This window comes from Galeopterus variegatus, unplaced genomic scaffold, assembly GCF_000696425.1.
Source record: "Galeopterus variegatus unplaced genomic scaffold, G_variegatus-3.0.2 Scaffold4319, whole genome shotgun sequence".
In the NCBI taxonomy this organism is placed as follows: Eukaryota; Metazoa; Chordata; class Mammalia; order Dermoptera; family Cynocephalidae; genus Galeopterus; species Galeopterus variegatus.
In genome coordinates, this window is record NW_007730430.1 from 16,264 (window position 1) to 41,662 (window position 25,399).

At 41.3% G+C, this 25,399-nt stretch overlaps 1 protein-coding gene across 1 annotated transcript in view; it reads right to left on the reverse strand.

Moving 5' to 3' along the window:
- The window catches only part of GNL2 (guanine nucleotide binding protein-like 2 (nucleolar)), a 26,532-nt gene extending 7,454 nt beyond the window's left edge, over positions 1-19,078 (reverse strand). Inside the window, exons 1-11 of the mRNA XM_008587257.1 lie at positions 18,912-19,078; positions 16,647-16,731; positions 15,572-15,666; positions 13,461-13,600; positions 10,423-10,607; positions 7,833-7,899; positions 6,556-6,714; positions 5,894-6,007; positions 1,642-1,746; positions 594-752; positions 274-387 (exon numbers count right to left, since the gene is read on the reverse strand). Of these exons, the coding sequence (XP_008585479.1) occupies positions 274-387; positions 594-752; positions 1,642-1,746; positions 5,894-6,007; positions 6,556-6,714; positions 7,833-7,899; positions 10,423-10,607; positions 13,461-13,600; positions 15,572-15,666; positions 16,647-16,731; positions 18,912-18,975 (1,287 nt within the window). The 5' untranslated portion in view covers positions 18,976-19,078. The remainder of the gene's footprint in view (positions 1-273; positions 388-593; positions 753-1,641; positions 1,747-5,893; positions 6,008-6,555; positions 6,715-7,832; positions 7,900-10,422; positions 10,608-13,460; positions 13,601-15,571; positions 15,667-16,646; positions 16,732-18,911) is intronic.
- Between the last annotated feature and the right edge of the window lie 6,321 nt (positions 19,079-25,399).

Here is a 25,399-nt window from a genome sequence, read left to right on the forward strand (position 1 = left end):
CACCAAGTCAAGGGTTAAGATCCCCTTACCGGTCATCTTTAAAAAAAAAAAAAAAAACACAAAGGAAAAAGATGCTCCATAGGGGCTGACCGGTTAGCTCAGTTGGTTAAAGCACAGTGTTATAACATCAAGGTCTAGGGTTCCTGTACTGGCCAGCCACCTTCCCCCGCCCCCACCAAAAACAGATGCTCCATAAAGGGAGGCAATCAAAAGTTACGCCACATCTAGGGCAGTAACCATGATTTCCAAAAGGTGGGTCCACCCTGTTCTTACCTGGGGGGCTAGAGGCGGCTCTGCATTGGGCGGCTTGACAAAGAAAGGAATCCGGCCCCTCTGCCAGTCATTGAGAACCATCTTCCCTACAGTCTGCAAATCAGGCTCTCCACCCTGAAATGTCATGGAAAGACTACCAATTAAATTCAAAGAATAAAACCACCTCCCACCCTGGGGGCATTTCTGTTGTCCCAGTTGTTCATCACCACCTACTTGCTAAGTTTCACACTGCCCACACAATGCATACAAAACAAGGTCCACACCACATACACACATGCTGCTGTACGTGCCAGTCTGAGTTCTCACAAACCCTGGCTTACCTTTAATAACTTTCCAGTCCGGAAAGCTAGCTTCTCAAGAAAGTCCTCAGCATTCTCCCAAGAATCAATCTTGTATGTCTTGCTGATATATTCTGGCTTTGCTCGTTCAAGTACAGCACTGATGTGATCTTCAGGAGACTTAATTTTTTCAACTTGGACCTAGACATTAATACAAAATCTCTTGCTTTACAGAACTTTATTGTGGTAGCAGAGAAGTGCTCTTTGTAACACGATTTGAAAACAGATTTTAACACCACAAGGCAAGTGGAACCTGGCAAGAGCCTGTCTCTGAGGTAACTAGATATGGGCGGCTGCAAAGAGCACCACTGAAAGCTGACCACAGCCATGGAGCCCAGAAAACAGATTTTAACACCACAAGGCAAGTGGAACCTGGCAAGAGCCTGTCTCTGAGGTGACTAGATATGGGCGGCTGCAAAGAGCACCACTGAAAGCTGACCACAGCCATGGAGCCCAGAACTCAGCTTTAATCCTAGCTCACCACAAACTAACTGTGCAGCTTCTGTAAGCAGTTTAAACTTGGAATGCTTCATGTTACTCACTTGCAGAAATGGTTAAAAGCCTGCCAATCTCAGTACACAAAAAGAATAGTTTAAGAAAGGGGGAGAGGAATGCACACAGGATGTATAGCCAGAAGCCTGGTTAAGTGGAACCATTTAAAGTTTTTGGTTGCAATCAGAAACAAGTGAGGAAATGACTGGGTTCCAAAATGACTCAACCCATAAACCCACGAAGATGAATTGTCACTAAACATAAACAGGCCCTGCTTCCCTTTGGATTCTGTGTGTAAACTAAAAACTCTTTTGTGGGATGATATTGACCAGATATCCCCATGGTTCCACTAACTCCTCAAATAGGCTTAAGTGGAAAGGAGAGGCTGCCCTGTTCAGCATCATGTTCCTAAAGTTTGGTCAGACAAGTGGACCCCAAACTGCCTTCTGAATCAGTAAAAAGCAAAGGTATCCAGGGTGCCCTACAGTACACTCCCCACAAAAAGCATACAGAGAGCCTATCAGGACCAAATACTTACAACGCCTTTTAGCACAATGTCTGTCTCCGAGTCTTCAGAGGGGTAAACCACACCTGGACAGTCAATCAAGAATATCCGACGCATCAAGGTAATATACTGCCAGACCTGAAGACAGAAAAAAGCCAGAGACATCCCCAGGTCAAATACTAAGAGTTTAATTTAATGAACCCCTGATGCTCATATACAAAGCTAGAAGGAGGTGGGAGGGGGGGAGTCAAAGAAAAGCAACCTGCTGAGGATTTAAGTTTACTAACTCTCTCTAGTTGTGCCATGCACAAGAGAGACACTTCCACTAAGTATAAACTATAGTTTCCACCAGCTAAGAGTCTAAAAATAACAGACAGGATTTCCATCTAGTATTGTGCAATAATACCCAGTGAACTTTCCCCTGAGTTTTAAAAGGACTTTTGGAAGCTTAATACTGTTTGGCCTCTTTGACTTTAAAGCAGAACCACACTGCTCCCAAACACTCTGTGTTCCAGGATATGACCCCAACTTTAAGTATCTACCCTAAGGTTGAGTTTTCCTTCTTAACCCGGGCATCAAATATCCTTGGATTAGTTTTGTTTACCAAATTAAAAGGTTGGAGTGTCAATTTAAAACAAGATTTAAATAAGGGGCTGGCCTGTGGCTCACTTGGGAGAGTGTGGTGCTGATAACACCAAGGCCACAGGTTTGGATCCCTATATAGGGATGGCCCGTTCGCTCACTTGGGAGAGTGTGGTGCTGACAACACCAAGTCAAGGGTTAAGATCCCCTTACCGGTCATCTTTTAAATAAACAAACAAGCAAACAAATAAATAAATAATAAAAATTAAAAAATAATAATAATTAAAAAACCGGACTTAAATATAAGTGGCATTAATCAAATCATGCCAAAGCCACACAGTGGCAAAATTTTCTCAGTCTGGGGCCGGCCCGGTGGCGCACTGCTACAGTGCGCCGCTTGGGAGCGCGGCGGCACTCCTTGGCAGTATATACCTCTAAGGGCAGGACTGGAAGAAAGGGGTCTGGCAGAAAGACAGCCACATGTCTCCACCCCCTCCTTCACTCATCATGGACAGACAACTTCTCTACCCTGACAGAAGCCCAGAGCCTTAGGAAATAATGATTTTGTTGAACTCTTGTATGTCTGAAAATACCTTTAATTTTCAGACTTATAAGGGACTTCAGAACCTAAAAGGGATTTAGAAATAACAGCAGCTAAAGGCAAGTGTTCCCAGACTGATTAATTGAAAGTCTAAATATTGACTAGTGAGACACCCAGCTCCCCACTCTCACTGAGTTACCAGAACCCTGGCAGCCAGGCTTATACACCTCCAGAGCAGGAGACTCGAAGACTCTGTGCTGGGGAAATTCACAAACCCAAGAAAAAAGACTTATAGACACTGACACCTACAGAGTGTCCTAGAACAAACTACTGGGTCCCTATCCAATCACCCTACAGTGAAGTCTATCAGTCAATTAGCCTATACAAGGCAAAAAAAAAAAAAAAAAAGAATTACATCAGCTTTTTAGTGCCTTACTCTTAAAAATGAATGGAGAGCTAAGAATAATAACCAGACATTTGAAGTGTGACTCTAGAAGACAGAAAAACAAACTTAGAGGTAAGAGAGTCTATGGAGGAAGAGAGGAGATTTTCAAAACACACTGTTATTTCACATTCTCAGATAGACAGAGAAACAAGATGTAAATGGGGGTAGGCAAATCAGAATTAAACAAGAGCTCTCAGAAATTAAAAATTTAAAGTGACAGGCAAAATAAATTCTGTGATACAACAGCTGGATGAGCAAGTCAAGGAACCTGCCCAGAAAACAGAACAAAATATCATATATGAGGAGTCTTCAAAAAGCTCATGGACAGATTAGCATTATCTTTTATTTTTTTTTTTGTGGCTAGTCAGTATGGGGATCTGAACCTGTCACCTTGAGGTTATAAGGCTGCACTCTAACTAACTGAGCAAACTGGCCAGCTCTTCGTATTATCTTTTAATTCTATTATTCCATGAACTTTCTGAAGTACACTTGTATGTACTGAAATAAAGAAAAGATAAGAAACTCAAGAATTAGACCAGGGGGTAAAACCAAATTCCTAGATAATAATACAGATGATGGTAGAGGAAAATGAAATTTCAGAGAAATAACATAAGAGAACATCAGGACAAAATGGTCCTATTGAATGTCTAGCTCACTGACCAATAAAAGACCCACCTTAAGGTACATCTCCGGGAAATTTTAGAGCAACAGCAATTTTTTTTTTTTTTTTTTTATATAAAGATGACCGGTAAGGGGATCTCAACCCTTGGCTTGGTGTTGTCAGCACCACGCTCAGCCAGTGAGCAAACCGGCCATCCCTATATAGGATCCGAACCCGTGGCCTTGGTGTTATCAGCACCGCACTCTACCGAGTGAGAAAATAAATTCTGTGATACAACAGCTGGATGAGCAAGTCAAGGAACCTGCCCAGAAAACAGAACAAAATATCATATATGAGGAGTCTTCAAAAAGCTCATGGACAGATTAGCATTATCTTTTATTTTTTTTTTTGTGGCTGGTCAGTATGGGGATCTGAACCTGTCACCTTGAGGTTATAAGGCTGCACTCTAACTAACTGAGCAAACTGGCCAGCTCTTCGTATTATCTTTTAATTCTACTATTCCATGAACTTTCTGAAGTACACTTGTATGTACTGAAATAAAGAAAAGATAAGAAACTCAAGAATTAGACCAGGGGGTAAAACCAAATTCCTAGATAATAATACAGATGATGGTAGAGGAAAATGAAATTTCAGAGAAATAACATAAGAGAACATCAGGACAAAATGGTCCTATTGAATGTCTAGCTCACTGACCAATAAAAGACCCACCTTAAGGTACATCTCCGGGAAATTTTAGAGCAACAGCAATTTTTAATAAAAGATCACAGCCACAAAGGGTTAGGAGTCAGAATGGCCTCTAATTTCTCAACAGGAACATCAGAAGCCAGAAGCCAGTGCAGCGGTGCCTTCAACATTCTGAGGAGAAACAGTGTGAGGATAGAATAAAGATATTTTCAGAGTGCAAGGCATCTCAAAAAAATGTTTCTTGTAAGCACCTCTTCTCAGGGAACTCTTGGAAAACATGTTCCATCAAAAGGAGGAAGTAAACCAGAAAAGAAGAAAAGGGATACAATACAGAAAAGTCATGGAAATTCTGAGGACAACGGTGAAAGGAAATCCCAGAAAGAAGATTTTGTAGCAGGCCTGGAGAGCGGCCAGTCCTGACTGGACCTGTCGTGCCTGAATGTTCTCAAAGTTCCAACTCTACCAGAGAAACTGGTGGCACGTTAGTGACAGAAACAAATAAAACAGAGCAAGTTATTAGAGAAAATAAAAGCTTCTATCAGAAAGGAGTTATAATAATAGCACACTTTGTGGATTGGATGCAACTAATATTTTACACAGTTGCAATGATGTAAACACTCAACGAATATTATATAACCCAATACTGTTGTCTAAGAATACAGGAAAAGTCGAGAGATGGAAAGTACGAAAGTACGTGTGGAGAGTGGATGGCTAAAAGAAACCTAATTCTCATTTTCCATAGGAGGAAATTAATAAGCATCTAAAACAGTAGGGTGAGGGGACCAGGACGAAAATAACAGAAACAAGAGCTAGTAGTTGAAGCGCTTCTGGGAAGTGGGGAGTGGGGGACAGGAGACGTGCCTTTTGTTAGAAGTCAAGTAGAATTAATCAAATACACAAGTACAAAATTATAGGTACAGAGCATGAAGGTTCAGAACATCTGATAAGGTAACCTGGTTTCAGGGCTTCCCTGAGGAACTGACATCCCACCAGGGATACATCCGACCAGGGATCTGAAGCTTGAGTTTTGGCAGGGCCCTCCCTTTCCAAGCTGAGGGGATAGAAACTGCACAAGCCCCAAGGGCAGAGAAAGCAGGGCAGGCCTTGAAAGCTCAAGGTGGAGAACAGAGTGTGGGGAGGGGTCTGCCCTGAAGCAGATGCTGGACCGTCAGGTGCCAGGGCCATGGCAGAAAGGAAAACAATATTCGTCAGAGATGGGGGCGAAGGTTGAGTGAGAAAACTTTTCAGAATCCCTTATAATCCTTAGGCTCTAGGAGTTCTTACATCTCTAGAACACACACCAAGATGTGGGAGGTGAAGCGGGTAACTTCCTGATACTCTATGTCAAGGGATATTCTTACACAAACTCACAGCTACACATCTCCAGGGGAAACAGATCAGATCTCAATACCTTTCCAAACTGCCGCAGAAGCTGGATAAATGCTCCTTTGCCAAAGGGGTTAGTAAGACTTGCATGGAAAGCAAGTGTTGGATAGTCCTGGGAGAGGACAGCAACCCATCGCTTCTAAAGGGAGAGAAGAAAACATGCTGGCAAATTGTAGCTTGTTTATTTACAATACGTGAAAGAATCAGAACTTGAATTACAGGACTATGTTTCAAATACACTGCTGACTAAGAAAAATGTTAGCTATAATTCTCCAAAATGTTTTTATGACGGCTCATGCTTTGTGTTTTTTCTTATAAATGTAAAACAGTATTCCAAAAATGCCTTCATTGCTACTAAATGCAATTAATGGAACCGAACATGAAGTAGGCTGGCAGCTGCAGCGGCTGTCTCCCTCAAAGAGGCACGCAATTGTTCAACCTGTGCAGGCACTGCAGCTGCCCCATTACAAATCGCCAGACAACAAAAGGTGCCTTTGCCATCATCAGTGAGGCTCATCTTAGTTTTTTTCCCAATGAGAACACTCCAATAACTACAAACAACCTCAACACTTTAACTGATGTCTCAAATCCTAAAAACCATAAAACTAACTTATTAACACATAACTCAAAAGTCTACACGAACTGAGTGGCCTCGACAGTCTGTTTTGGATTAGTAGGTGTACTTACTGTTGCCCAGGTTGGAACAAGGTCACATTTGTTAAGTACAAAAATGAGATGTTTCCAGGGTTTTTCCTTTTTCAAGTAAGCCTCGATGTGAGGAGAACGAGTACCCATTGGATCTCTGGCATCAAGAACTTGAACTACAACATCTGATGAATCTATCACCTGCAAATTCAAAGAGGCAAAAATGGTTTGCTACAGTACAAAAGGGATGACATTAAGGAAATCTGGAGAAGATAAAATATTTAGAGACAACTTCAAAACACTCTTGTGAGGAGAATAGGCTGTGGCCAATCTCAACGCCCAGTGATCAGAACTGAAGTTTTTTCATCGTGTGGGTATTTGAAACTTGTCAAATTTCTTTTTGTTTTGTCTTTATTTGTTTGTTCGGCAGCTGGCTGGTACAGGGATGGAACCCCGGACCTTGGTGTTATCAGTACTGTGCTCTAACCAACTGAGCCAAACAGCCAGCCCTAAACTTGTAAAATTTCAAACATGAAAACTAGCTTAGATAAAACTCATCTTATTTCATAACTACTATGGAGTATTGAACTGAATATTTACTTCTCAGACTTCTATAAGTTCCTACTGTTATAAGTTGTGTGTATTTTACATAAAACTAAAAAATTTAGTTTGCCTTCATAGTACAAGTTTTCTACTATGTTACTGTTTAATTATGTGACTATGCTTGAAGGTCTTTCTTTCCAAGAATATTATAGTGCATGGACATAAAACTCAGCCAGTTAAAGAGCATTGGATGAGGAATCAGGATATACAAATCCTCTTCCACTAATGAGCTGGGTGAGCTTGGTAAGGTATGAAGATACTTCAAAAAGCTTGTGGAAGCATGGAATTAAAGGGTAATATGGATCTTTCCATTACCTTTTTATAGTACCCTTGTATTAAATCTTTCTAAAGGTGTTTTCATCTGTAAAATGAAACAGGTGGACTAAATAGCTTAAAATTTCTCATGTGCCTCTAACCATGTATGATAAACCTAAACAGGAATATCATTTTAGCCATGTAATGTAAAGAAATATTGACAGGTGATAGATGAGTGTATATAAGGTAGTTGTTACTCTTATATGAGGAATTTAAAGAACGTAGTTACCTAGAACAAGAGTAGCATGTGCAAAGCTACATCCATCCTAGTTTCTTTGTGAGGGAAAGAGGATGAAATGGGCAACAGAGTTGGTACTTTATCAATATATCAAAATCAGTTTTCTCAAATAAGATCCTAGAAGGCAAAGGAACCACTCAATGAGAGAGTTTAAAAGTCTTACCTTGTAGAGCTCACCCCATATCCTTTTGGACTGTCCCTTTTTATATATCTCTTCTTGGGCTTCATTTCTAAATAAGAAAGCACCTAAAATGAGCAACTGAAATACTACCAAGATTAAAGGATGCTTTAGGGAAAAGTCAACATACCACAGGAACGGGTATCAAAACCAGCTGAAGATGGACTGAAAACAAACTGAATTTAAAAAGTGACTCTACCCAAATGTCCATCAACAGATGAATGGATACACACAGTGTGGTATATACATACAATGAATATTCAGACATTAAAAGGAAGGAAATTCTAACACATGCTACAACATGCATGAACCTTGAACACATTAAGCTACGTGAAATAAGCCAGACACAAAAGGATAAATATTGTATGACTCCACCTATATGAGGTACCTAAACTAGTCAAACTTAACAAGAGACAGAAAGTAGAATGGTGGTTACCAGGGGCTGGGGGATGGGAAAATGGGGAGTTAGTGTTAAATGGGTATAGAATTTCAGTTTAGGCTGACAAAAAAAGTTCTTGAGATGGATGTACAACAATGTGAATGTACTTAATGTCACTGAATTATATAATTAAAAATGGCTAAAAAGGTAAATTTTATTTTGTGTATATTTACCACAACAAAAAAATTAAACTAAAAGGAAAAGCATGACTGTAACCAAGCAATATGTCACAGAGAACTATAAGATGGAATTGGCAGGACCTGAACCACAATCTATACTCCATAGCTTCCATGAAAAGTAAGTGATATTTTTCTGATAAGCTGAGAATCTGTTTCTTTACTAGACTAAAAGACATTTACCCAAGGAAAATGAAACAAAATAGTTTTGTCTTTCCTCTATTACCCATTGCACCTTTTGGGGTAGAAAAAAATTCAAGTCAGCAGAAAAATACACAGCCAATTAGAAATTTCACATAATTCTAAGAATAAATTAAGTCACTACTTCTTTTTGCTTGGTCTCAAATGACTTGACATTATCTCCAGGAGGCCCAAAACTTGAGATGGGCTGACAACAGCAATGAGGACAGCTGCAGTCAATGGACCATGCCTCTTCACTAAGATGGAGAAACCTCCATTTCATTTAAAAGACAGTGCTGGGCCGGCCCGTGGCTCACTCAGGAGAGTGCGGTGCTGATAACACCAAGGCCCCGGGTTCGGATCCCACATAGGGATGGCCGGTTCGCTCACTGGCTGAGCGTGGTGCTGACAACACCAAGTCAAGGGTTAAGATCCCCTTACCGGTCATCTTTCAAAAAAAAATAAATAAATAAAAGACAGTGCAGAGGGCCGGCCCATGGCTCACTCGGGAGAGTGCGGTGCTGATAACATGAAGGCCACGGGTTCAGATCCTATATAGGGATGGCCGGTTGGCTCACTGGCTGAGCGTGGTGCTGACACCACCAAGCCAAGGGTTGAGATCCCCTTACCGGTCATCTCTTAAAAATAAATAAATAAATAAAAGACAGTGCAGGAGAATGGGAGCTCTCCAGCACTGCCCAAGGGAAGCTAGATTGGTAAAGCCTTTCCAGGGGGCAATGAGGCAGCTGCCTCTCAAAAAGCATGCATACTCTTTAATATCAAAATTTGTCCTATAAGAATTCATCTTTGGGGAATAATTAAGGAGGAGCATGATTTAGTCACACTTATGTTTCACTCTCATGTTGTTTACCACAGGGAAAATCTATAAGCAGCATAAACATCCAACTATAGGACTGGCCACAACAAAATACTACTCTGACAATAAACTTTATATTGCTGTTGATTACGTACCTACATCAAAATATATTCTTAATAATTTATGAATATATATTAAAATAAAAGGCAAGTTAAAATAATCTTAAGATATTACACTTATAAATAAAAAATGAGTGTAGGCTGGCTAGATAGTTCACTTGGTTACAGTGTGGTGCTCATAACCCCAAGGTCAAGGGTTGAGATCCCTTTACCAGCCAGCTGCAAAAAGTAAGATCTAGAAGGATATATATCAATGGCTGATTCTTAACCTTCTTTTGGGTATAGATGCCTATGAGAATATGATGAAAGTTATGAATCCTTCCTCTCTCCTCCCCAAAACAAAACAATACAACACAAAAATAAAAACAACAAAACCCCACCACCTTTACGCATGTTCACAGATTTTCCATATTATTGTCAGAAGGTCACAGAAACCTCAAAGGCCATCCGTGAATTCCCTAGTGGTCCAGGGGGTTAAGGAAGGCCTGATATTCACTGAAGTATTAACAATACTTAACACAGGTAATGGGACTATGAGTTCTTATTCTCTTTTTGTTGCATTTTTCCAACTTGACTATATTTTCTAATTTGTCCATGACAGGATATGCTGCTATTATAATGAAGAAACATTTATTCTTATTTTGGGGATGAAGACAGACCTGTGGTGACGAAGCCACCTTAAATTATTTTCAGTCTGGCCCCACTTCACCAATGTTTCAGGGACGAGGGTAACTCTCCATCTATGACTTAAATCACCGACTTTCACTAGGCAAAATAAGCTTAAAGAAAATGTTTTGTTGAAGAAGAGCAAATGATGAGAAATGCATGAACTTCAAAACTGTACCTCACACCAGTGTCTTCAATTACCAAATCACGATCCTTGCCCTGGTCATAGCTCTCAGTGGACATTTCAGCAGTTTCTATAAGAGACTGCATATCACTTGCAAATAAGTTTGGTCGCTTCCTCTGCGACTTGGGGCCAAACGTAGTTTCAAAACTTTCAGTATCAAGAATGTGCACCTTGGAGTTCTAAAGAGAAAGGAGAATTAATCACAGGTTAAACTAAGTAAAGCGCTGAAAAAAGCAAGAAGCTAAAAACCTACAAAAAGCTAAAAACCTATAAAAAGTCTCAGAAAGGCTTTCTACTTTTATTTTTTCAAAGTTCAACCCATACCAAAATCTACAAGAACATGGATGCAGTCTGGGTTCAAATCAGAAATGCTTATTTAAATAGCACAAGCACTTGTTCCCTGTTCTGAAGTTCTTAAGCTTCCTTGGAGAAATCCAAAAGTAATACAAATAATCATAGCAAATATGAATAATTGTGTAAGACCTGCCAAAAATTCTGCTTTATTTCATTTATCATAAACTTTAGTCACATGTAATTAAGGCTACAATGATGAAAATTAACTTATCTTTTCTGACCATTTTTTTGAGATTTCAAACAAGTCCATAAAATTCGCCAAATTCACAGATTTTGTCAAGGACAATCATACTCAAATTTGTGTTTTTTTTTAAACCAACTGTAAATGCCAACTTTTTCTTGGAAGTTAATTTCTTTCATGGCTAAAAGGAATTGCTTGTTTTGTAAGACGCATTTTAGTTTCAGATAACATTTTCCCTAATTTAGGTAACGTTTTTATTAAATACACATGGAAAGTCTTCAAATGAAAAACATCTAGCAAAAGTCCAAAATAATAGTTTAGATGTGATAAAAGAAACCTGATACTAACTAGAACTTGATGTGCCTGTAAAGGAGTAACAGGCATAGGAATTTTTGAAGCAGGATAAAAGTCAAAGTTTGAGTTAGGATCTATCACATAACAGAGTATTAACAGCCGGCAGAAAATATCCTCAAAAAAAAAAATCATCCTTTTCCCCTCAAGTGCAAGTTCCTCCATAAGCATCAGCTACTAATCTCTGGATGACAGAGCAACCCCATGGCTCATGAACTTTAACAGATCACCCTTCCACCTTCTAAAGATCCTTAAGCTATTATTTTCTTAGGTTCTTTAACCCGTCTATTAGTTTAGTTTTACTTACGACCCTCCATCAGAGAATATCCCCAAGCAAAACAATCACATTTTACATGGGAACTAGGTTCTAATGTCACTGGGGAAAATCAAGTGTGAACAAAATTATCCTTTAAAATCTCTTAAAGTACAGTATACATGGTTTTATGTCTAGAAACCTACACGTTAATAAGTGTAATGCAGTAATATGCAGTATATAGTAAAGTACATATGCTGAAACAACAAACAAAAAACCCCAAAACAATAAAATAAAGTACATATGCAAAATAAGTTACGGTATTTTTACTGTTTTTTTTTTTTTTTTTAAAGAATGACCGGTAAGGGGATCTCAACCCTTGGCTTGGTGTTGTCAGCACCACGCTCAGCTAGTGAGCAAACCGGCCATCCCTATATAGGATCCGAACCCGTGGCCTTGGTGTTATCAGCACCGCACTCTACCGAGTGAGCCACAGGCCGGCCTATTTTTACTGTTTTGCTACAGAAATGTAGTGATTCTAATATACATATAGCCAAATGTGCAAAAGTTAAAAGCATATCTGATTTGACTCCACTGTGCAAAACAATCTCAGAATTGGATTTTATAAGTAATAAATATCACACTGAAATAAAATAGGTAAGGTTTTTCAATGTCAAAGCAGAAAACTCATCAATTACTCTGAGTACCCTCCTGTATCAAAATAGAAGCTGACTGCTGCAACTGCACATCCTTCATCCTATGTAACAGATATTTAAACACTGAATTTTAGAAGCACCAAGCATCTGGAATGGGTAACAAAGAAACAAATCCATAATAGAACCTCTCTTTTCTTCCCATAAACAGGATTCAATAGTTGTCTGAAAGATGGCTTTAGGGAGAACAGACAAAGAGAACAAGGGAAATGAGCAACTTGTCTGTGGTTCATGAATTACACTCATGTGTTTTCCTGAAAGAAAACAGTCACTCCACTAATAGGTGCCATTCTTTTAGTCCATTATAAAACAAACATAATTGACAAAACCTGAGGCAATAACCAGCTGTGGTTTTTATTTTGTTCTGCAAGTAAACACTTTTCTTTGAACTGTTTAATCCATGTATGCATGTCAATGTTTTTCTCCCCTCCTTATACTAGAACTAAAGCTTATGTATTGGCTACATTTCTGGGAATTATTATTCAATGCAAATAAAAACGTGCAGGCAAACATTAGGCCATTTCTTTGTTCCATGTGAAACCCATTCCACTCAAGCCAGACTGAATCCTGACTGTACTTCAAACTTCAGCAATCAACACCCTTTCCTTTAGTTGAATAGAAACTCCAAGGATCTCACAAAAGCTGGAAGTACCAAACATCAAAGTTCTCCTACCAACTCAATCCTAATTCTACGTTTCCCCAAAGTTTGATGGAATTACCACCTATAACAAGTTTGCCTACCAAAATAAATAAATAATCAAAAACAATATTACTAATTAATAGCTGGTATCTAGTTAGCTCTTATTAGCTATGTGCTCACTACAGGCCAAGTGTTTTACAGACGTTTCATCTGTATCCAATCCCCCAAGGAGGTGGGTTATCTTTAAAGGGAGAGAAGTTAAAGCTTATGGAGAAACCTAACTGAGGGCGTAAAGCAAAGGTTAAAATTCAGGTTTCACTCCAAAACTTGAGCTTATGCTACTGCACCTCTATGACAAAACATGATTTGTACTAAAGATGAGACCCCTAACAAAGGTGAAAAGAGCAGTCTCAGAAAGTTCATTGCTGCTGACTTAAAGCCACTGCTACATAAGGAAAAACAAAAGACAAATATGTTAGAGAGTGATCTGTATGGAGTTTGCCCAAGAAATTCCATCACCAGAGATATCCTACATCTTACATGAGGCCGGATTCGATCATGGAGAAGAGACATTGGTAACTTGCTTTGCTTCATGACAACTTTGTATGAATCCTTCATAACTGTATCCATTTCTTCTTGAAATTTTTGTAATGATGACTGCTTAATCACACGTGTGTTTCCTGTTTTACAAATAAAGAATGTTGCCATTTAATAAATAACTCGGTTTTACTTCTGCATCAACCTTCCCACGGACACAGTGAAAGGCAAGATTTGAAATTACCCTCACTCACCCAAGCACCTGACACATCCATCCCTTGTAGCCGTTTTCAAACTTAAAATAGGAAAAACAAAAAACTGCCTCTCCTTTGGGGCCGGCCCCGTGGCTCACTCGGGAGAGTGCGGTGCTGACAACACCAAGGCCGCGGGTTCGGATCCTATATAAGGTTGGCCGGTTTGCTCACTGGGTGAGCGTGGTCCTGACAACACCAAGTCAAGAGTTAAGATCCCCTTACCGGTCATCTTTAAAAAAAAAAAAAAAAACTGCCTCTCCTTTGGGGCCGGCCCCGTGGCTCACTCGGGAGAGTGCGGTGCTGACAACACCAAGGCCGCGGGTTCGGATCCTATATAAGGTTGGCCGGTTTGCTCACTGGGTGAGCGTGGTCCTGACAACACCAAGTCAAGAGTTAAGATCCCCTTACCGGTCATCTTTAAAAAAAAAAAAAAAAAACTGCCTCTCCTGCACTCATATGCTATGAACTAATCCACCAACCAGACACATGAAGGGTTTCAATAGCTTTCCAAACCCAATTTCCTGACTGGATGAAACTGAAAAATAAACATCACTGAATGGAACTGAGATCTGACAAATGTCCTACCTCCTGCTAGATCTGGCAAAGAAATTTGGAGTCAATCATGGCTGATCAGTGAGTATACACAAAGAATCCTGAAGCACAGAAATTCGAGAGTCATAACTACAATTTTTAGGGTTGTGAGGGTTTGAAAGGATTATTAAATTAACCAATAAATCCATGCAAGAGAACAAAATAAAGCCCTACAACATTACCTGGAGAACACCTTGCAAGTAAGAGATCCTGAGGGAAGCGTTCAATTAAACAGCATGTTGCAACACAAATGCAAAATGTCAAATTTGTGATGATGATAGCAGTTAATGCTTATATCATACCATTTGTTAGGCACTATTCTAAGCACTTTACATGTATTTACTCATCTAATTACCACAACAGTCCTGTGAGATAGATACCATTTTTATTTTCACTTTAGAGATGAGGAAATTGATGAATAGACAGACTTAATAACTTGCCAAATGGCAAAACTAAATGGCAGAACAAGAATTCAAACCCATGCAGTCTGGATCTAGAGTCACAGTATCAAGCCATCATGCTAAATGCCTCTCTACAGAGATTTCTTTGACATTTTTCTGTGGTGCAGGTTCTTAGGCGATATCCTATCAAGAGGTATAAAAGATATTTAAAGGTAGTTGCCATGTGCCCCAAGCACAGAGGTCAAACACCAGGCAAATAATGGCATCCGACCATGTGAAGCACCCTCACATCTACCAGTGGCAAAGGTTGAAGGTCGAGACTGAAATGAAGGGGGGGGGTTTCCAAAGAAAGAAGCCCTCATCCGTGTGTGACTGGAGATACCCTATTCACTCCTAGAAGGACCAACAATGAGATCCTTCAACTGTCACTCCAGTTCAAATACAACAACATTAAGAAAAAGTGTTTCTGAGGAACTTCAGGCTAATGCACTTATCCTGCAGGCAAAGAGCACAAAAACAGCTGCAAGGCCACCTCTCAAACAGTAATCCCCCCAGGCAACCCAGAATAAAGAGATGAGAGTTCCAAGGTCTGTGAATGCTAGTCATTAAGGATGGTCTTATCTGCTTAAGAGGATTCACTTACAATTAACAACAATGAGCTCTCTTTCAAAAAGAAGTTATTTATGAAATCCACCATCACTACTTTTCTCAGCAATTTTTCCACTGCAGGCACTTCTTATCTCTTTCTCATGTAACCCTTGACAGTTCCACTCACCAAAAACTCCTGCCTTTTAGACATTTTAAATATTCTAGCCTTTTCCATACAGCATACATTTTGTAGAGCAAAGAAAAAGGGGACAATACTCACCAAACCATTTAATATTTGGCTCTACTCTTGCCACTGTGCCAGAAGCCACCGTTGACTGATATTGCAGGGGTTTAATCACTTTACCACGACTGTTCCTAAATTGAGGAAATAACAGATTTTGGTTAACAAAAGAAGAAAGGCAACAGCAAAGTCTGGTTTACAGAATATCCATCAAAAGGACTTTTTATTTTGGTTTTAAATGATCATGAAATACAGATTTCAGTAAACAAAAGTGCTTCTATATTTGAAACAGATTGCCCAAAAGCCATTTAATCTCTTGCAACAGAGCACGTAATGATTTCTACTAAATGAATAACAAATAACGCTGATGTTTAAAAATCTGTTTACTGTTTGCTTTTTTTAAAAAAAAAATCACATACTTGAGTTTTTGGGTAATTATTTGAAGCCTGGTTTAAATGAATTTTAAGTAGAGGGTGATTTATGCTGGAACTCAAAATCCTAAAACAAGCTGCAAAGTAGGTGACTAAGGCAAATTAAGTTCATTGACGTTTGTGTTTTAGACACATCTTTTAGAACAGATGAAGAATCTAATTACTAAACAAATCAAGACCAGCTAACAAAATGCCACACTCAGCGAGTCCCTGTGGGAGAGGCTGCCTCAGCAGAACTCAGAGTTGTGATGAGTTTCCAAGTGCCACAATGTTGTGATCTAAAGTTTGGCATTGAAAAAGTTTTCTGGAAGCTTTCATCACTACAGGGTACTTCAAAAAGTTTGTGGAAAAACAGAATTAAAACATAATATGACTCTTTTCATGAACTTTTTGAAGTACCCTCATATTTAACTCTGAGATTTAATGTGCCATTCATGGAAGCTGGGGCTGTGAGGAAAAAGAATTCTACTTGTTGCGGAGTATTGTGAAACAATCACTATTTCACCACCCACTACTCATGCCCTTAACCAAAAATCAACAATTTTTCATTACAACACTCATATAAAATTATATTTGAAAATATACTATTTCTATTTGGAGAAAGTGGGGGTGGACTTAATAAGCCTCAGCTACAAGTCAAGGGCATGAAGGAAAGGGAAAGAACGACAGTGCCCAGTGCTCACCTGCGTTCCTTTTGCCTATACATATTCAGGCGCCTGATTGTGGCCCGGTCCCTCATGTTTTGGCCTCCTGCTCCCTGTACTCGATCTAGGAAAGACAGAAGTAGAAAGCACACTACTTGATAACTAACAAGTATTAAGTATGGCCATTGCTTAAAATGCACCCAGTAGTTCACTCAAACTAGGCAAGCTGCTGCCTCACCACAAAATCTCTACTTTCTCTGTATGTTTCTTCAATAAAATTATTACTTGAAGCTACATGGTATGACAAAGTTGACCCAATCTTTGATCTTCAATAGGACTGTGTTTGACAATAATAATAGCTAATTTTTTTTTTTTTTTTTTTTGACTTTTTGTCTTTTTCCGTGTCCGGCAACGGATCGCAACCCTCAGTGTTGCACCCGTACCGACCGGGGACCGGCAATGGGATTGCAACCCTTGGTGTTACTCCCGCACCTCGCTCAGCCAGTGAGCGGGAACCGGTCTGTATGTGGGATCCGAACCCTCGGGTGGGAGCGCCGCCGCACTTCCCAAGCAGCGCACTATCCAGTGCGCCACCGGGCCGGCCCATAATAGCTAAATTTTTTTTTTTTTTTTTGACTTTTTGTCTTTTTCCGTGTCCGGCAACGGATCGCAACCCTCAGTGTTGCACCCGTACCGACCGGGGACCGGCAATGGGATTGCAACCCTTGGTGTTACTCCCGCACCTCGCTCAGCCAGTGAGCGGGAACCGGTCTGTATGTGGGATCCGAACCCTCGGGTGGGAGCGCCGCCGCACTTCCCAAGCAGCGCACTATCCAGTGCGCCACCGGGCCGGCCCATAATAGCTAAATTTTTTGAGCACTAATTATGGTATTGTACTATCCACATTATAGGCAACATCTCGTTTAATCCATACAATAATCCTACAAAGAGAAACACATTATCCTCACGCTGCAGACTAAGAAACTGAGGCACAATGGTCAGACACCTTGCCCAAGGTCACACAGCTACCAATGGTAGAGCCAGAATTTGAATACAAGCATCTGATCACCATCTGTGCTCTTAACTACTAAGACATCTACCTGTTTCACTTTAACCAATATCTAGGGCCTACTACATGCATAGCATGATGGAGACTATAATTTTGATATATAAGTATTCTTAATGTGCCAGTTTTTAATTTCCAGCAAAACAGGTAGCAATTCTTGCCTTGCTTCTCAGAGAGAATGAAGGACAAATAAGCAAAGTAATAGTAGCCTAGCTTCTCATTTTGGGAGCCCTTCAAATCACCCGTCTGCTCCAAAAATGATGTAGTAGAAAAAAGGCTGAAATCACAGGACTGTTGGCTGTGCTACTCACTAACTGTGACAACTATGATAAGCCACTTCCCCTATTTTGGTTCAGTCTCTTCACCTACAAAGTCATGACCTCTAAGGGATTTTTCAGGCCTAACATTCTGATATCCCAATCTACACAAACTGAATAATTTATCATCAATCCAGGGAAAGCATTCGACCTGCATTAAAGTCATCCAAAACTCTAAACCATATTTAAAAACAAAGCTTGATTAACTAAATCCGAATGGGACTCTTCCAAGGCTATCTTGTTCAACCTGTAGGTGGACCCTTGCCAGAACTTACGCACATCTCCAAAAACATCTTTATTCAAATAATCATATTTATTTATCTGCAGGGTTTTCTATGCACTTTACTGGATGGGATGATTCCAAGGGAATCTACAATACAATCCCTTTCTCATTTAAATGGTCAAAGCTAAGGTGGCAGACAAGTGTGATTGTTTGCCACCAGTCCTGTGATTTCAGCCTGTTTTCTACTATATCACTTTTGGAGCAGACAGGTTATTAGAAGGGCTCCCAAAATAAGAAGTTAGGCCAGTACTACTTTGTTTATTTGTCCTTCATTCTCTCTAATGTAAATGTAAAAGGCACACTGGCTCTATCACACTACTTTTGATCTGACTTTCTCTGCATCTCACAACTGGAGATGACCCAAGGCTGCCTGAGCTCAATGTTCACTTTCTCCGAATTTAGCCCAGGTGACTACATCTTGGCCTATCAGGCAAGCAAGATAAGATGTCAGTCCTCCTCAATGCCCCCGAGTGAAGACACCACCGCCAATGTGGCTTTCTTTCTCCCTTCGATAGCCACTCCACTCGAAGTCACTCCAAGCAATGCCACCCAAGTGCCCCTCCTCCCCCTCAGCCTCCTCGGAGCCCTCCCCTACGCTTCCTCCAAGTTCCACTCTCGACGAGCCCCGCCGCCTGTACCCGGGTTTGTGCTGGCCTTGGAAGGGTTGATGGTGCTCCGTCCTTTGTACTTGGGCTTCACCATCTCGCCGGTGGGATGAGCACCAGAGGTATAGGTCTGGCTAACTTCACGTAAACCACCTCAGAACTCCCCAGGGCCAGCGAAGGAGACCCGCGTGAACCACGCCGGACCACGTGTGCAAGGACGACGTCACTTCCGCTCGCGCCACTACCTTGCCCCGCGCGACTTCCTGAGAGCGCGCGGCGCGCGCCGCCACACCCCCGGCTCCGCGAACTCCCCAGGGCCAGCGAAGGAGACCCGCGTGAACCACGCCGGACCACGTGTGCAAGGACGACGTCACTTCCGCTCGCGCCACTACCTTGCCCCGCGCGACTTCCTGAGAGCGCGCGGCGCGCGCCGCCACACCCCTGGCTCCGCCCCCGACCGGGCCGCTTAGACACCGCCCTGCGTCGAGCCCCCGCCCGCTCCCGCCCTAGCAACCGCCAAGCGGCCCCTCCATAGCAACCGCCTAGTTACCCTGGACGCGCGGCTCAGAGCTCCTGGTTGGGTCCACTCCCTAAGAAAGAAGCCTCTTCCCAGGCCAATGGCTCAAACTTAAGTTTAATTATCTTCTGAACTTGTCCTCTAATCCCTTCCTAAAGTGGCCGACCACACAGCCAAATATCCATCAGAACGTGTCATCCTCTTCCTTAAAACTCTAATGACTTGTCATCATTCTTAGAACGAAGGAAAAGGAGATTCACGCTGCTTGCCTTCCCCACAGAATTCTGTAATCTGGTCCCTGCCTATTTATCTGACTTCATTTGTACCTCCCTCCCTCTGCTTATTCTGACATTTACACTGGATGTTTCCACTGCCTGGAATCACTGTTGCCCTGAATCTTTGCATAGCTGGTTCCTTCTGGTCATTCAGTTCTCGACTCAAATGCCAGCTACTGGTATGGCTGCAAGAATTAGCAAATAAAAATACAGGACGTCCAGTTAAATTTGAATTTCAGATTACAAATGAATAAATTATTCATATAAGTATATCCCAAATATTGCCTGGGTCATACTTATACTAAAAAATTATTCATTGTCTACCTGAAATTCAAATTTAACTGTACATGGGCCGACCCGTGGCTCACTCGGGAGAGTGTGGTGCTGATAACACCAAGGCCACGGGTTCGGATCCCATATAGGGATGGCCGGTTAGCTCACTGGCTGAGCGTGGTGTTGATAACACCAAGTCAAGGGTTAAGATCCCCTTACCGGTCATCTTTTTAAAAAAAAAAAATTTAACTGTACATCCAGTATTTTATCTGTCAACCCTTCCTACTGGGAGAAGTCTTTGCCTGTCTAACTGAAGACTTTCCTGTCTAAATCAGTCACCTTTCTGCAGTTATTCCATTACATTATTCTATTTTATTTACTTCATGGCGTTTATGACTAGCTAAAATAATCTTGTTTACAAGTTTATTGTCTGCTTTCATAAAACTAGAATGTAAGCTTCTTGAGAGCAGGAACCTTGTAAGTTTGTTCACTGCTATGGCTCGAGACTTAGAACAGCACCTGAAACAAAGGACAGACTCAGGAAATATTCACTGAATGAAAGAATGAATGTATGGAAACGCCTCTTGTCCTAAGGGTGAAGGAGGACAGTAAGACTCAGCAATTTCTGTTTCGACTAGCCAAAATAAAATCTCTAGATGCCAGTGTTTCAACCAAGAAGCCCTCCCTCTTTTCTGGTACCTCAAGTTGTCAGAAAGTACCCGTCATTGTGCTCTCAGGAAAGGCCAGGGGAGAGATGGTTAGGCAGGAGGGAGGGTGGATTTCTTGTTTACAAGTTTATTGTCTGCTTTCATAAAACTAGAATGTAAGCTTCTTGAGAGCAGGAACCTTGTAAGTTTGTTCACTGCTATGGCTCAAGACTTAGAACAGCACCTGAAACAAAGGACAGACTCAGGAAATATTCACTGAATGAAAGAANTTTAACTGTACATCCAGTATTTTATCTGTCAACCCTTCCTACTGGGAGAAGTCTTTGCCTGTCTAACTGAAGACTTTCCTGTCTAAATCAGTCACCTTTCTGCAGTTATTCCATTACATTATTCTATTTTATTTACTTCATGGCGTTTATGACTAGCTAAAATATTCTTGTTTACAAGTTTATTGTCTGCTTTCATAAAACTAGAATGTAAGCTTCTTGAGAGCAGGAACCTTGTAAGTTTGTTCACTGCTATGGCTCGAGACTTAGAACAGCACCTGAAACAAAGGACAGACTCAGGAAATATTCACTGAATGAAAGAATGAATGTATGGAAACGCCTCTTGTCCTAAGGGTGAAGGAGGACAGTAAGACTCAGCAATTTCTGTTTCGACTAGCCAAAATAAAATCTCTAGATGCCAGTGTTTCAACCAAGAAGCCCTCCCTCTTTTCTGGTACCTCGAGTTGTCAGAAAGTACCCGTCATTGTGCTCTCAGGAAAGGCCAGGGGAGAGATGGTTAGGCAGGAGGGAGGGTAGATTCACGCAGTGTACCTCATTCCTTAAAAACAATTCGTTATAAAGTGAGGTACTGTAATTGAGGGAGGGATGATTGAATCTTTATTTCTCTGAGTTGAAAGAAACCCAAAAACGTTGTTTCTAGAGCAAGAGCAGGCCATGTCCTAGACAAGAGCTGGAAATACCTTCACTCCTCTGAGCTTCACTTTTATTGCCCCAAGGGCAAGTACTGTGAGATTAAACACAACTTTGCTAGGGAAGGCCCTGACCCTGACGTGTGTCTGACGGAATCTCTGAGAGCTAGTTGGAAAAAAACTTCATGCTCGGTGAGGATCTGAAGATGCCCCATACTGTCGCTTTGATCCCCAAAATGAGAGTACTCTCCTCCCAGAGAGAAGATTAGGTTAATGTGTTTCTGATGCCTTCATTTGGTGCAAACCAGAATAAACACGAATGGCAAAAATCAGCCCATGAGCTCATTCAGGCTTTGATCAGAGACATAATTTCATTATGAAATTTTGAATCAGGCTGTTGTGAAGTCTTGCCAAAGAGTTTCATTTTCCCAGATGATATGGTGGTTTGTTTCTCTCCTGTTCTCATACTCTGCTTGCGTTTATCATACGAACTTCCCATCTATTTTTATAATCTGACCCATCAATCCTTTTACGACAGTATTTACTGATCTCAACAACCAACCTCATTTCTACCAGCAGATGATAAGCCTGATCTAGGTAGGTCAAGCCTAAGTTACTGGTTTGGATTGCTGGCCCTGCTAACCACAATTGTAATACAGTGACTATTTTTCACTCTCTTTTCTGGTGTCATGGAGACCAGAGAGGCAAGACACTTCCAGGCCTACAATTCCTTGGTTTTAAAACAGACATAATAGTTTAGCCTGAAAGATTGCAGTAGGGTCATATAAGCTATGGTATATGAAAGCATTGCAGACATAGTACACACCATGCAGATTGGATGGTTTTTCTTTTTCTCCAGACCCAGGGTTAGCTCCTCATCCCCTGGAATCTTGCTCCTAGTAAGCACAGGTTTGGGTGAATGGGAACACCCCAACAGAGGCTGGCTGGAAATGCCACCATTCTGAAACAGCCCTGTGTCATGCTCTGGACTGGTGTTTTCTACAGGAAGCAGAGAATCTTGACCTCACTTTCATTTTTAATCTGTAAAAACTTTGTCATTGGGGTCTAATGATAGACCAAATAATAGCAGCTTCTAAAGTGGCATTTTCAAAGTGTGATCTGAGTACCACAGCATCAGGATTAGTTGGGGGAGCTGGCTAAAAATGCAGATTCCAGAGCTTCACCCCAGAGCTTCTGAAATCAGACTCTCTGGGGTGGAACCCAGGGAATCTACATTTTAGCAAGCTTCTCAAGTGATTCTTGTATACACAAAATTTTAGGTCTGAAAAGCAAAATCTCGCTCGAGAGTCATCCTGAGGCTTTCTGACCAGCTGACCAGAAGGCAGCCCTGGAAGATCCAGCTTCTTTCCCACCTATCTTAAATCCTCTCGTTTTTCTCCGCAGAGCCAGGGTGAGGAAGGCTGCAGTGGTGTCTAATGCACTCGGAAAATATATGTCTTGGCTCTGCCCCAAATGCCTTGATATTTATGCTGTAGCCAGAGGGTCATTATCCTTTGGCAATGCTCCATCGTAAGGCCATTAGCTCTTAATTAGTGCCAGCTTGTTGGTTTATACTTCCCAGTTGAACTGAGAGCAGAGGCTCTTCTATTCAGTTCCCTTGTGTCTCTTCTCTGGCAAGTCCATGATGTATTGACCCCTGCCTGCTGGGGCCAAGAGTTGGACCCCAGTGGCTGCTGCTCCATATAAAACTGTCCCAGTCCCCAAGCAGGAGGTTCTGGGACCCCGGAAGAACAGAGAAGGACTCGGAAGATGTTTTTAGGATTTTTTGTTTGTTTGTTTTGTGTCATTTGTAGAAAACAAAAAAGAGAGTCCTTGATTATACAATTTCAACAGTTTACAAGCAAATATAAGAAAAATAAGGTGTATTAAATTGGTGCATAGGTCAAATTGCCCTCAGTTTTCAGTCTAGGATGTCTGGGATGTTTTTGGTCAAGGACATAGCGAGCTGCTGGGGTGACTAGCTGTGAAAAGTCACTGAGAGACTCAACTCTGGGAACCCCAAGAAGCTTCTCTTCATGGATGATATATCTGGTCACCACTTCTTTTTTTTTTTTTCCTTTTTGTCTTTTTTCATGACTGGTAACGGGATCGCAACCCTCAGTGTCGCGCCCGTACCACGACTGGCAACGGGATCGCAACCCTCAGTGTCGCACCGGCACCGCGCGAGCGGACCGGTCTCTATATGGGATCCAAACCCTCGGCAGGAGCGCTGCCGCACCCCCAAGCACTGCACTCTACCGAGTGCGCCACCGGGCCGGCCCATCTGGTCACCACTTCTAAGTGGGAACAACATGGTTGGTATGAGTCTTGGCATTGATCTTACTGCTGCGTAAGGACCTCTTCAGAAAGATCCCTAGATCAAGCTTCAGAAAAATAACTAGCAGCAATGTGCTCTCTCCTATCACTGAATCCCTGTGGTCCTCAGCATATTCTGCTTAAGAAAATCTGAGAAGCAATTTTATGAGATGCTATTAATGGCCTCTAATTTTCAGCCTGGTTTAGATAACTCAAAATTGTTGGCTGCATCCTGAGAAATGGATCCAGAACACACACTGATGTGGGAACTTAAAGTATGATTCCAAATTGTAGATAATTGTTTAAACTCCAACGAGGCTGGAGGGCCCCATATTAAGTCATCTCCTCAGGATCAGTGTGTTTCCTATTACATTTGATATCTATCTGTCCAATGATCCTTTTGATTTTTAAGCCTTTAGACTAAATCTTTGTGTAATTCTTTACCCCCTCATCTCCTGCCCACCTCCCCCTTTTTCCTTAGAAAAACACTTTTTAAAAATGTAACCAAGTCCCTTGGATTGTTTCCAAAGGAATAATGTCATGTTAAAGAATCTGAAAAGCCAACTCCTAAAACCAGTGTGTCAGGGTGAGCTCTGTCTATCAAAAGGTCAGTCTTGCCCTGAGGACAGCTTCTGCCCGGTAAGAAAGATTTTTTTTTGACCTCTTTCATCCCTCTTGCTCCCCTTTCTGGTCTAGTCTAGAATCAGAACAATATCTTATTTCCAAAATAGAGATTTAGGCTAAGGTGTGAAAGGAAAGCTAGGGCAAATACCCTCTCAAGCAGCGGAGAAAGAGCTGGTCAGAACCTTTAGTTATGTAACTTTTAAAGTCTGATTAGAAAAAGACAAGTTATCATTCCCTCATCTTTGTTTTTTTTTTTTTCTAAAGATGACCGGTAAGGGGATCTTAACCCTTGACTTGGTGTTGTCAGCAGCATGCTCAGCCAGTGAGCCATCCGGACATCCCTATAAAGGATCCGAACCCACGGCCTCAGTGTTATCAGCACCACACTCTCCCAAGAGAGCCACAGGCCAGCCCTCACTCCCTCATCTCTGGAAAAAGCAATCCTTCCAATTCACTGTGCAACCTAGGTCGAAGGAATCCTCTAGATGCTTTAAATGTCGATTTGAGAAACTTGAGAGTTGTCAGTTTTGCTTCTAGCTAGAGCTGGGCAAGTGCTCAGAATGCCTAGCCATTGTTCCCAGGAGCTGGGGACTCAGGTTTCTGCTGTGTTCCCCACTTTCCACATTACCAGTGCACAAGAAAAGGCATGAACTGAACCAAGTAGCTTACAGGGGTAAGCACAGGGGTAGGCAAACTATAGCCCACTGGCCAAAACTCACCAGCCACCTGTTTCTGTATGGCCCACAAGCTAAGAATGGTATTTGCATTGCTAAATGATTGAAAGAAGTCAAAATAAGAACAACATCTTGTGGTGTGAAAATTAAATAAAATTCAAATTTCAGTGTTCATAAATAAAGTTTTATTGGAACATAGCCACACCATTTGCTTACATATGTCTTATGGTTGTTTTTGCTCTACAAAAGGGAAAGATG